General features: G+C 46.0%; 1 gene segment (V, D, J or C); it reads left to right on the top strand.

Annotated features, from left to right (window-relative positions):
• The first annotated feature begins 9,187 nt into the window (after positions 1-9,187).
• Positions 9,188-9,923, top strand: LOC118356274. The segment is given in 2 exon segments: positions 9,188-9,280; positions 9,394-9,923. Coding segments are annotated over 2 exon segments (588 nt in total).
• Positions 9,924-13,783: the final 3,860 nt, after the last annotated feature.

Consider the following 13,783-nt stretch of genomic DNA (forward strand, 5'->3'; position numbering starts at 1 on the left):
CCCTCCCACCCCCCACCACTCAGCAACACTCAGTTTGTTTCCTGAGATTAAGAATTCCTCATATCAGTGAGGTCATATGATACATGTCTTTCTCTGATTGACTTATTTCATTCAGCATAACACCCTCCAGTTCCACCCACGTCGTTGCAAATGGCAAGATCTCATTCCTTTTGATGGCTGCATAATATTCCATTGGGTATATATACCGCTTCTTCTTTATCCATTCATCTGTCGATGGACATCTTGGCTCTTTCCACAGTTTGGCGATTGTGGACATTGCTGCTAGAAACATTGGGGTGCACGTACCCCTTTGGATCCCTACATTTGTATCTTTGCAGTAAATACCCAGTAGTGCAATTGCTGGATCATATGGTAGCTCTATTTTCAACTGTTTGAGGAACCTCCATACTGTTTTCCAGAGTGGTTGCACCAGCTTGCATTCCCACCAACAGTGTAGGAGGGTTCCCCTCTCTCCACATCCCTGCCAACATCTGTCATTTCCTGACCTCTTAATTCTAGCCATTCTGACGGGTGTGAGGTGGTATCTCATTGAGGTTTTGATTTGGATTTCCCTGATGCTGAGCGATGTTGAGCACTTTTTCATGTGTCTGTTGGCCATTTGGATGTCTTCTTTGGAAAAGTGTCTGTTCATGTCTTCTGCCCATGTCTTGATTGGATTATTTGTTCTTTGGGTGTTGAGTTTGATAAGTTCTTTATGGATTTTGGATACTAGCCCTTCATCTGATATGTCATTTGCAAATATTTTCTCCCATTCTGTCAGTCGTCTTTTGGTTTTGTGGACTGTTTCTTTTGCTGTGCAAAGCTTTTTATCTTGATGAGGTCCCAATAGTTCATTTTTGCCCTTGCTTCCCTTGCCTTTGGCAATGTTTCTAGGAAGAAGTTGCCGCGGCTGAGGTTGAAGCGGTTACTGCCTGTGTTCTCCTTTAGGATTTTGATGGACTCCTGTCTCACGTTTAGGTCTTTCAACCATTTGGAGTCTATTTTTGTGTGTGGTGTAAGGAAATGGTCCAGTTTCATTCTTCTGCATGTAGTGCCCCCATTTTTTATTGCACCTCATTAATAGCCTTTTTGATTTCGACTTGGTTAGATTTCAGTTCTTTTATTTCTCCAGGAAGGGTTTCTCTAATAACTTCCATGCATTTTTCAAGCCCAGCTAGTGTCTTTAAAATCATGATTCTGAACTCTAGGTCTGACATCGTACTAATGTCCATATTGAGTAGGTCCCTGGCAGACAGTACTACCTCTTGTTCTTTATGTTAAGGTGATTTTTCTCATCTTGTCATTTTGTCCAGAGGAGAATAGATGAATGAGAAAACAAAATGCTAACAGGTTAACAATGTCCCCAGAAAATATACTCTAAACAAATCAGAAAAGACCTGAAACCAGGGGAAAAGAAAGGGAAAGAAAGAGAAAAAAAAGAAAAAAAGATAAAAACAAAGAAAAACAGAACAAAACAAAAACAAAACAGAATATGATCAAATATGATCAGGCTAGTGCATAGATCAGTGCCACACACTAGATTTTGGGTGTATTTTGGTCTGTTAGAAGAAAATGCCTCCTAAATTTTTAAAGAAAGAAAGACTTATATATGTACAAAATAAGGGTTGATACGATGAAGGGATGGAATATGACTGTAAAGATGAAAACTATAAAAAAATTTTAAAAAGGGAATTGTTAAGGTGCTTGAAAAAAGAAAGAAGAGGATTAAAAAGAAAGAAAGTAAAAAAAAGGGGGGAAGAGAATGTGATCAGACAGGAAACTAGAACAAAGCCATACACTAGAGATTTAGGGTATATTTTGATCTGTTAGAAGAAACAGTATCTCAAAAATTTAAAGAGAGAACAACTTATATATATATGCCAAAAATAAGGGTAACTACTATGAAGGGACAGAATATGACTCTATAAATGAAAAATAAAAATGTTTTTTTTTTAAAGGATTGGTAAGATGTTGGTTGAAAAAGGGAAAAAGAAAAAAAAACAGTTTAAAAAATTAACTTTGAAAGACTAATGAATCATGGTAAAAAAAAAAGCCATCAATTCTATGTGCAGTATTCCCCTAGCGCCGGAGTTCTCCCGTTCTCATTGATCGGTAAACTTGGTCTTGGCTGGCTGTTCGTGCTGATCTTCTGGGGGAGGGGCCTGTTGCCGTGGGTCCCAAATGTCTTTGCCGGAGGCGGAATTGCCCCGCCCTTGTCGGTCCAGGCTAAGTAATCTGCTCGGGTTTGCTCTCGGGTGCTTTTGTTCCCTGCAAGCTTTCTGTACAGCTTTGGAGGATGAGAGTGAAAATGGTGGCCTCCCAATCTCCACCCCGGAGGAGCTGAGAACTTGGGGCCCCACTCCCAAGTGCGCCCCCAGAGAAAAGCAGTCATTCCCGTCTCCCCAGTCTCCGGCCGCACTCCGTGCTCACCCGGCCTGTGACCAAGTGTTTCTATGTCTGGCACCCGACCCCGTGTGGAGTCCCCAAACCCAGCAGATCCCTGCGGTGCACTCCCGCGCCGCTCCTCCCGGGGGAGGAAAGAGAGTCTCCCCGGCTCTGCCGCTTGTTGGGTCCCTGCTGGAGGAGCAGTGGCCCGACTGTGTCACCGATCACAGTTTATGGCAACCCCGAGCTGAGAGCCCGCGCCTCGGCTCCGTCTCTGCGGCCGGCTTCCCCGCTCCGATACCTGGGGGCTCTGCCGCACTCAGGCACTCCCGGTCTTTCTGTGACCCCAAGGGTCCTGAGACCACACTGTCCCGCGAGGGTTCCACCCCCCCGCTTAGCCACTGGAGCGACATCCCTCCGTGGAGCCGACTTCTAAAAGTTCCGATTTTGTGCTCCGCGGCTCTATCACTTGCCAGAAGCCGCTGATGGAGACCCCCCTCCGCCGCCATCTATCCTCCTGAATATCGCCTCAGATTTACTTCTCCGCATGTCCCACCTTCCAGTAAGTGGTCGCTTCTCTGTTCAGAGAGTTGTTGCTACTCTCCTCTTCGGTCTCCTGTTGAGTTCGTAGGTGTTCAGAATGGTTTGATCCCTATTCAGCTGAATTCCTGAGACCAGATAAAATCCAGGTCTCCTACTCCTCTGCCATCTTGCTCCCCTCCAAGTCTTTCCACTTCTTATTTCAGCTCCATGTGTGCTTGTTGTTCCAGCCCCTGAAGAGGTGCTGTGAGAAGGGAAAAAGGATGGAGCAGGTGCAGGCCTGGGGACAGGTGTCTGTATGGGGTTGGGGCTGAGGGTGGGGAGTAGGGCCCAAGACACCTCATCAGTGTGAGTGGAGTCTAATTTGGAATTTGCAGAAGTAGGAATGGGAGAGATGGAGGCACATGGAACTGAATGCTTTAGGGAGAGCAGAGTTTAACACTGGAACATTGGTCATTGAATAAATGGGAAATTGCAGGTGTCCTATACCTGTATGACAAGTGGGGAAGAGTTCCAGGAGGAGCCCCTGGAGGTGATCTTGGGGAGCTGAAAGGGCAGGTAGAGACCAGGGCAGCAGGTAGATCATACCTAGAGGGGCATCTAGAGCTTGAGGGGGCCTTCTGCTGTGCTGACAGCAGGGCATGTCCTCCCTTAGAGGCCATTTCCTCCCACAGGAGGAGTTCCATGATCCCACCCTTCATTAACATAAATGCATAAGAGAGGGTCAGTGGGTTAGCACCTGAGAAGGCCAAAATAAGGAACTGAGAGGTGTTTGGTGGTGAAGCTTTGCAGCCTACTGAGGAGCCCTGGCATGAGGGATCCCTCCCATTTGTGAAGAGCGGGTGGTGGAAATGGCAATGGTCAAAGAGGCCCTGCCTCTCTCCCAGGCAGGATGCCAACGTTGCCATTCAGGCACCCTGTAGCATGCACTGGGGCCGGGCCAGCAGGGGGTGGTATGGGCATGTATCTGAGCCACAAGCAGGAGACAAGACCTGTGGACCAAGAACCAGGCTGTTTTGCCGGTGCCCTCTGCTCAGGGTGCTTGTGTGTGGTCTCAGCAGGTGCTTCCTCCCAGGGCTCTCCCCAAGGATGAAGCCAACCTCCATCCTCCACAGTCTGAGGCATGAACTAAGTTCCAGCACCAAGATTCAGGGGGAAGCTGGGCAGTCACTGGGTGGATCCCATTTGCATGGACAGCCCCTCCAATGGCAGAGGGTGGAGGAGGAAAGGAGGCCTGGGGCAGCCCGGCCCACTGTGGGTTCAAGAGTCTTTGTTACCTTGACCTGGACTCCTGTGTTCCTCATCCTCCTCTCTCACAACACAGGTAGGGAGAGTCCTCGGAGACACGGGGAAGACTCCCATCCCAAATTAGCCCATCTGGATCAGAGCCTGAGAAATTTTATCCTGGTCCTGAACCCATCACCCATAAGTGTCTGTGTTTGCAGGTTCCCTGTCTCAGCCCGTGCTGACCCAGCCTCCCTCCCTCTCTGCATCTCTGGAATCATCAGCCAGACTCACCTGCACCCTGAGCAGTGGGTTCAGTGTTGGCTGCTACTACATACATTGGCAACAACAAAAGCCAGGGAGGTCTCCATGGTTTCTCCTGTACTATTACTCAGACTCCGATAAGCACCAGGGTTCCGGGGGCCCCAGCCACTTCTCTCGATCCAAAGATACTTCAGCCAATGCAGGGCTTCTGCTCATCTTTGGGCTGCAGCTTGAGTATGAGGCTGACTATTACAGTTTGATTGGACACAATAATGCTTCTCATGGCGACACAGGCAGATGGGACGTGGTACAGAAACCTCCATCTGTTTGGAGTCTTGTTTCATGGCAATTTAAAACTTATAAAATAAGTTGTATATACACAACTGTACCAGTAAGTATTTCTTGGTTGATAATATATTTACCATCAACTACCCATTCAATTTTTCTGTGGCTTTCAGGAAAAACAAAACAAAAATGAAAAATGAATAATTCAGTGTCATGATAATGCTGATGTTGCTCGTTTATTCACCTGAGACATAGCCAGGCCTGTGTAGTTTCCCTTTTTCTCCTGAAATGAGGGAAATGATCCTTCTTTGATTTCATCCACCTCAGCGGTAATGGACCATCCCAGCGGGTGGACAGTCCACAGCATGGCCTCTGCCCTTCCAGGGGTCAGAGCAGAGACCTTTCCTGTCCACGCAGTTCTCCTGTGCTCAGGGCTGTCTGAAGCTCACTTTGTCCAGGGAGGAGGCACTAAGGATGTGAGAATCTGTGTGAGGGTATAGTCCCCAGGACAAAACTAGCCCCAGAGCTGGCCTGGATCCTACTCTGGCACCTGACCCTTCAGCAGTGAAGTCAAAGAGATGGGGGTTATTTAAAGGGGAAATTTGAGGCTTGAGGCCAAGAACCCCTTTAATGGCCTTGAGAAAGTAGGGAATGCCCCACAGTTGCTGGTGAAATGCTGGCCTGTCCCAGGTAATTTGGGTTAAATATTGGTCCATGGATGAGTCTCTTCTGTAGCTGATACCAGGGTCTATGGGGACTCCCATGAGTGGTTTCCTGAGCCCACAGATACTGACTGTGTCCTCCTGTCCCCTTAGTGTCCTCCATGCTGTTCCTTATGTTCCACAAATAAGTGAAACCATATGATAATTGACTTTCTCTGCTTGACTTATTTCACTTAGCATAATCTCCTCCAGTCCCATCCATGTTGATGTAAAAGTTGGATATTCATCCTTTCTGGTGGCTGAGTAATATTCCATTGTATATATTGGACCCCATCTTCTTTATCCATTCATCTGTTGAAGGGCATCTTGGCTCTTTTCACAGTTTGGCTATCGCGGACATTGCTGCTATGAACATTGGGGTGCATATGGCCCTTCTTTTCACTACATCTGTGTCTTTGGGGTAAATACCCGGGAGTACAATTGCTGGGTCATAGGGTAGCTCTATTTTTTAATTTTTTGAGGAACATCCACACCATTTTCCCAAGTGACTGTACCAACTTGGATTCCCACCAACAGTGTAAGAGGGTTCCCCTTTCTCCACAACCTCTCCAACATTCGTTGTTTCTTGTCTTGTCCATTTTTGCCATTCTAACTGGTGTAAGGTGGTATCTCAATGTGGTTTTGATTTGAATTTCCCTGATGGCTAACGATGTTGAACAATTTTTCATGTGTCTATTAGCCATTTGTTTGTCTTCTTTGGAGAAGTGTCTGTTCATGTCTTCTGCCCATTTTTTTACTTGATTATTTGTTTTTTGGGTGTTGAGTTTGAGAAGTTCTTTAAAGGGTCTATCCAACAAGAATATCTAACAATTGTAAATATCTATGTCCCCAACATGGGAGCAGCCATCTACATAAGCCAACTGTTAACCAAAATAAAAAGTCATATTGATAACAATACATTAATTGTAGGAGACTTCAATACTCCACTCTCAGCAATAGACAGATCATCTAAGCAGAAAATCAACAAAGAAACAAGAGCCTTGAATGACACACTGGACCAGATGGACCTCATAGATATACATAGAATGTTCCACCCTAAAACAACAGAATACTCATTCTTCTCGAGCACACATGGAACTTTCTCCAGAATAGACCACATACTATTTACCACATAAATCAGTTCTCAACTGATACCAAAAGATTGAGATTATTCCCTGCCTATTTCAGACCATACTGCTTTAAAACTGGAACTCAATCACAAGAAAAAAATTGGAAGAAATCCAAACACTTGGAAGCTAGAGATCACTCTGCTCAAGAATGTTTGGGCCAACCAGGAAATCAAAGAAGAACTTAAACAAGTCTTGGAAACCAATGAGAACGAAAACACATTGGTCCAAAACCTATGGGATACTGCAAAGGCGGTCCTAAGGGGGAAATACATAGCCATTCAAGCCTCACTCAAAAAAATAGAAAAATCCCGAATTCACCAACTAACTTTACACCTTAAAGAACTAGAAAAAAAGCAACAAATGATGCCTAAGCCACGCATTAGAAGAGAAATAATCAACATTAAAGCAGAGATCGATGAATTAGAAACCAGAAACACAGTAGATCAGATCAACGAAACTAGAAGTTGGTTCTTTGAAAGAATTAATAAGATCGATAAACCACGGGCCAGACTTATCCAAAAGAAAAGAGAAAGGACCCAAATTAATAAAATTATGAATGAAAGGGGAGAGATCACGACTAACACCAAGGAAATAGAAACAATTATTAGAAATTATTATCAACAACTATATGCCAATAAGTTGAGCAACCTGGATGAAATGAAGGCCTTCCTGGAAACCTATAAGCTGCCAAGACTGAAACAGGAAGAAATTGACAACCTGAATAGGCCAATAACGGTAACGAGATTGAAGCAGTGATCAAAAACTTCCCAAAAAACAAGAGTCCAGGGCCTGATAGATTCCCTGGGGAATTCTACCAAACATTCAAAGAAGAAATAATACTTATTCTCCTGAAGCTGTTTCAAACAATAGAAACAGAAGGAAAGCTTCCAGACTCATTCCATGAGGCCAGCATTACCTTAATCCCCAAGCCAGGCAAAGACCCCATCAAAAAGGAGAATTTCAGACTGATATCCCTGATGAATATGGATTCCAAAATCCTCAAAAAAATCCTAGCTAATAGGATCCAACAATACATTAAAAGGATCATCCACCATGACCAAGTGGGATTTATCCTCAGGATGCAAGGGTGGTTCAACATTCGCAAATCAATGAATGTGATAGAACACATTAATAAGAGGAGAGAGAAGAACCATATGGTCCTCTCAACTGATGCAGAAAAAGCATTTAACAAAATACAACATACTTTCCTGATTAAAACTCTTCAGAGTATGGGGATAGAGCGAACATTCCTCAAATTCATAAAATCCGTCTATGAAATACCACCAGATTCTTATTAAGATAGATAAAATTTGATACAACGGCAGCATCAGATGCTGCTAAGGACATGTGGCAAGAGGAACTCTCATTCATTGCTGGTGGGAATGCCAAATGCCCCAGAATTTTGGAGGATGCCTTGGCAGTTCCTTAAAACGATGAACTTATGTATGATACAATACAGAATTCACACTCCCACGTATTTCCCAAAATTAGTTACTTTGTCCAAACAAGAATATACACATAAATGTTTATTGCTCATTTATTTGATTGTCAAAACTTGAAAGAAACTAACAGGTCCTTCATAGGTGAATGGGTAAATAAACTCTAATACATCCATACTCTGAATATAATTCAATGATGAAAAGACTGAGTTATCAAGTCACAGAAACATATGAAGGAAACTTCCACAGGTATTTCTAAATAAAAGAAGCCAACCTGAAGACGATGGAACAATGAGCAGTGGGATGGGAGTACAGGAGCCCTGGGAACCATCTGTAGCCCAGTGTTAACATGTCTCCTGTATCCATTGGAGGGAACTGGTGCAATCCAGTCCTCAGCTGGGAGCTCCTGTCTCCCTGCCTCTGGCTGGTGCTCCTGCATCATCCCTGGAAGAAGTACTCTCCATTCCTACACTGTTTTGCTCAGCTGGAGCCCAGCCATAGGTCTAAATAGAGAGAGAAATATTTCATGGAGAACCCCCAAGAATCCCTGTCTCCTCAGTACTGTGGGAACCTTCAGGAGGGAGAGCTCCAGAAACAAGGGAGGAGTCACATTATAAGAAAGACCCAGCATCCTGCACAGAAGGGACCATGTGTCCCTGGGGTCCTGTCATTGCATTGGACTTGATCCTGATCTGGAGGAATTTCTGTAGAGACACCGTCTCAGTCCTGACCCAAGAACAGACAAGGAGCTGTGGACACACTCACCCTGAGGAGTCTGAGTAGAGCATAAAGACTGCCCTGATATGACGTGAGGACACATAAGGGGACATCTAACATGGCTCTAATGCAGGGGACAGTGATCAGAACAGTGGGGAGGCAGGAATCATGTCTGATGGGCTCTGGTCACCATTTCACGCAAAGGTATGTCTGGATCTGACACCAGGGGGTGATCAAAGCCAGTTTCTGTGGGGTCAGGGGTGATCAGAGCTGAGACTTACCACCTGACACTTCTGTGCCCTCTGCTCAGGCCTCAGAACTGTGACCTCCTTACACCCTGGCCCCACAGAGTCCTTCCTCTGCCTACCCCCCGACATCTTCAGCGAGAGGAACCTGACCCAGGACCAATGAGGTGTCAGAGAGCTGGGGATCTCATTTGCATAGACAAGCCCTTCCTCTCTCAGAGGATGAAAAGAGGAAGGGAGAGATGAGGGGAGGCTCTGCTCAGCTGTGGGGCCACAGAAGGTAGGATTGGTGATGACCTCCACCATGGCCTGGTCTCCTCTCTTCCTCAGCCTCTTCGTTTACTGTACAGGTGACTGGATGTGGGGACAGGGGAAGGGGCCCTGGGAAGACACATGGGGTCCTGCTTCCTCCTCTTGTATCCAGACCTAAGCATCACCCTCTCTGTGTCTCTCCCTCTTTCAGGATCCTGGGCCCAGTCTGTGCTGACTCAGCCGCCCTCCGTGTCTGGGGCCCTGGGCCAGAGGGTCACCATCTCCTGCACTGGAATCCCCACCGACACAGAATATTATGGAGAGGAATACCAATATACTGTGAACTGGTACCAACAGCTCCTAGGAAAGTCACCCATTCTCCTCATCTATAATGATGATAGCAGAAACTCTGGGGTCCCTGATCGATTCTCTGGTTCCAAGTCAGAAAGCTCAGCCACCCTGACCATCACTGGCCTTCAGGCTGAGGACGAAGCTGATTATTACTGCCAGTCCTATGATAGCAATCTCAATACTCACACAGTGCTCCAGGCCTGTGGGGAAGTGAGACAAAAACCTGGTGTCCCCTTGGCAATAGGGTTTCCTGTGAAGCCCCTACACCTTGGCTCTCAGCTGGTTCCTTTGTTTGCTGGTATAAGCTGGAGTCTGAAACACATTCTAGGGCCTCTGTCTACAAAATCTGTCCCCATTCTCTTAAATTCAGCTTCCAATGTCTGTCCTTGACATGAATATATTATATGATTTTCTTAAGTTAAGCAGACATCCCTTTGTGCCAGGGTCAGGCTACCACGGGGTGAAGAGTTCATGACAGGTCAAGACTGAGACAGGCATGCAGAATCGAGGCTTGTCTGAGACATGACACATCAGGGGTGTAAAATATGTGTCCTGGTACCAACAGCTCCCATGAATGAAACCCCAAATCCTCACCTATTATAATGGTTAGACCCTTTGGAGATCCTGATCCATTCTCTGCCTCCATGTCTGGTGACTCTGGCTTCCTGATCATCATTGGGCTGTGGTCTGAGGATGGGGCTGCTCATCACAGCCTCTCCTATGACAACAGTCTCAGGGCTCACACAAAACCCCAGACCTGTGATTATTGGAAGCAGAACCCCTTTCTCATCTTCTGGGAGGAGGAGTTTGGCCTGTGGCTTCTGCTTCTGATTCTCCTGCTGCTGCCATTATTGGGCCAGGGCCATCCAGGGCACCACCTGGGAGTCAGAGCTCCTCCTTCCCTTCTGTCCTCAAAGTCACTCACAGCAGCCCTTCCCTAGACAATGTGTCTAAAAACACACAGAAAGGACATCCCCCATCAGGTTGGGACACAGAGTGTTTTTGCTCTGAAGTTCATGCACTGGGAGTGGCAGGTCTGGTGTGGATGAAGCAGGACAGGAGGAAGGAGATCTGGGGAATCCCTGGTCCCAACACCCAGTGTTCCCTCTGCAGGTGTAAGAGAAGGTGTCAGAGGCAGGTTACCACTCTGGAAAACAGTATGGAGGTTCCTCAAACAGTTGAAAATAGAGCTACCATATGATCCAGCAATTGCACTACTGGGTATTTACCCCAAAGATACAAATGTAGGGATCCAAAGGGGTACGTGCACCCCGATGTTTACAGCAGCAATGTCCACAATAGCCAAATTGTGGAAAGAGCCAAGATGTCCATCGACAGATGAATGGATAAAGAAGATGTGGTGTGTGTGTGTGTGTGTGTGTGTGTATATATATATATATATATATATATAATGGAATATTATGCAGCCATCAAAAGGAATGAGATCTTGCCATTTGCAACGACATGGATGGAACTGGAGGTTGTTATGCTGAGTGAAATAAGTCAATCAGAGAAAGACATGTATCATATGACCTCACTGATATGAGGAATTCTTAATCTCAGGAAACAAACTGAGGGTTGCTGGAGTGGTGGGGGTGGGAGGGATGGGGTGGCTGGGTGATAGACATTGGGGAGGGTATGTGCTACGGTGAGTGCTGTGAATTGTGCAAGACTGTTGAATCACAGATCTGTACCTCTGAAGCAAATAATACATTATATGTTAAAAGAAGAAGAAGAAGAAGAAGAAGAAGAAGAAGAAGAAGAAGAAGAAGAAGAAGAAGAAGAAGAAGAAAGCAGGAAGGGAAGAATGAAGGGGTGTAAATCGGAGGGGGAGACGAACCATGAGAGATGATGGACTCTGAAAAACAAACTGAGGGTTCTAGAGGCGAGGGGGGTGGGAGGATGGGTTAGCCTGGTGATGGGTATTAAAGAGGGCATGTATTGAACGGAGCACTGGATGTTATACGCAAACAACGAATCATGGAACACTACATCAAAAACTAATGATGTAATGTATGGTGATTAACATAACAATAAAAAATTTTAAAAAAGAGGAAAACTTCTGAGAAAAAAAAAAAAGAAGAAGAAGGTTACCTCCTTCTAGTGCCAGCTGTGTAATGTAAATACAGGTTGTGATGCTTTGGCCACAAGGGCGCGCCGTGTGCCTAACAAGAGTGTGGACACTGATGCCCACCCCCTCCAGGGCCCAGAGCCGGCTCCAGTGGGACAAGGAGCAATGACCTACCCAGCCAGGTGTGATTCTCTTGCACTATGACGCTTTTGACCATATGGAGAACCTGGATGGATTCATGTCCTCTCTCAGTCAGCAGGGAACTGCTGGTCGTGTGTTCCTTCACCCGGTGAATAGAACCATCACCCACCCAGAGATAGGTGGGGAATGGATATGGGGAATGGCAGCATCATGTTTGCATGATTGATTCTATTCTCAAGAATGAAAGGGAAGAATGAGCAAGACTCAGTATCCCCAGGCTCCATAGAAGCCCTCCGGAGGCTATGTTGTCCTGGTTTCAAACATGGTTCCATGTTAATTTGCAACATACAATCCATGTGAGAACTCCGCCTGCTACCCATGTGCAGCTCAGAGAGGAGTCCCTGCACCCACCTGCAAGAGTTGCCACCCACCCAGCCCCACTCCATGTGGGATTCCAGAACTGTCACCTGTTCCCACTCTGGAGGCAGGAGGAGCAGTAGCAGAAAGGTCAGCACCACGGAAGGCTCCTGTCCAGGTGACCAAATGTCAGGGACCCCGGAGGGGAAGGGCTCTTCTGATGAGAAGAAGGTCTGTGGGGTATCCTGAGAGGAGTGAGGAGGTGGATCTCCCCCAAACTGGAACTCATGGTGTGGGTGACAGTCAACAGGTGCTTGAGCTCACAAGACCTTCTCTGAGCTGAGAGTGGCCTGAGCTAAAACTGGACTAATCTTCCCACAGGTTCTCTGTGCCCATTCAGCTTCTTCAAACCCTCAGCCATTCATTCCACCACATTTATTAGCTTCCTCAGACAGTTCCTCTGTAGAGGGCAGGGATTCTGTATGGGGAATCCATGGTAAAACCGGCAGATGGGGTCCTTTCTTTCTGACTGATTCTCCCCCCTCCCCCTGCCATTCTTTGCTTCACCTTCTCTCCTCTCCAGGGCGTCCCCAAAACCTTGAGCTCCTGCACATCACGGTAATTGATCTATTTCTCCCCACTCTATTACACTTGTCATTCTCAGAAGAGAGGGAGGAAATCCCACCCTTTATTTTGGATTCTGCAAGGGAACCCTTCCCTTTAAATTACCTGCCCCATGTAGAGCCCTTTCCTGGACCACATTCCTCTAAGTCCTTCCTGAGAATCTGTTCCTTATTTCTGTCCTCTCCTTCTCCTCATACCTGCCTTTGTCCAAGACCAGGAGCAGAGAGGGGACACATATGTGGAGTAGATGTATGGAAATAACCCCCTCATATAGACAAGATGCTTCATCCCAAGAAAACAGATGTCCTGTTAAAGGTCCATGTGTCTTCCCAAGCATCCTCATTGAGTTCCTTCCGTGTTCACACAGGGAGCTCAGAGGTGGTGTAGACCCACACATCTGGGGGAAGACTGACGGTCTTTGGAAGCTTCTTCCCTAAGGATTCACTTAGATCGCCCCCTAACCACTCAACAAGAATTATCCTCTGGTCAATATCCCTGACTTTGGTCAGTGCACTCCTCACATCCTACTGATTCCTTTAACATGTGCCCTTTCAGATAGCAACAAAAGTTTGCAGCACCTTCCTGCAATGGAAAATGATACATTTTATGAATCTCTGGCTCTTAATAGGGAGAATAAATACCCAATAAGTTCTATAATTTGTAAAAATGTAATTGAAAATAATTCAGTAATAGAGCATATGAATCCACAAAATAAAAACAAATATTGAGAAGGAATTTACAGTCAGAAACTTAGAGGTTAATATCTGCACAATTCAGGTATAAATAAAAAAGATGGCATAAATAAATGGAGTAGAGTACATTGTTTTTTATCCAACTTCAAATAATCTAATAGCCCAAGGTGGGTGTCAAAGCTTGAGGGATTCTCTTTTGATGTCATTGAACTTCTCAAAGAAGGAGGAATCAGGCTCTAGTGAGGAGGTTGTGGAGATGCTGGAGGCTGGAGGAGGGAATGGGAACTGGTCAGCTGGCAGAGAGGGGCTGGGTCAGGGGAGGTGTGGTGCAGTCTCCCAGGGACCAAAACTTGTGCTTGATGGAT

The sequence above is a fragment of the Zalophus californianus genome, chromosome 14, assembly GCF_009762305.2.
Source record: "Zalophus californianus isolate mZalCal1 chromosome 14, mZalCal1.pri.v2, whole genome shotgun sequence".
Lineage (NCBI taxonomy): Eukaryota > Metazoa > Chordata > Mammalia > Carnivora > Otariidae > Zalophus > Zalophus californianus.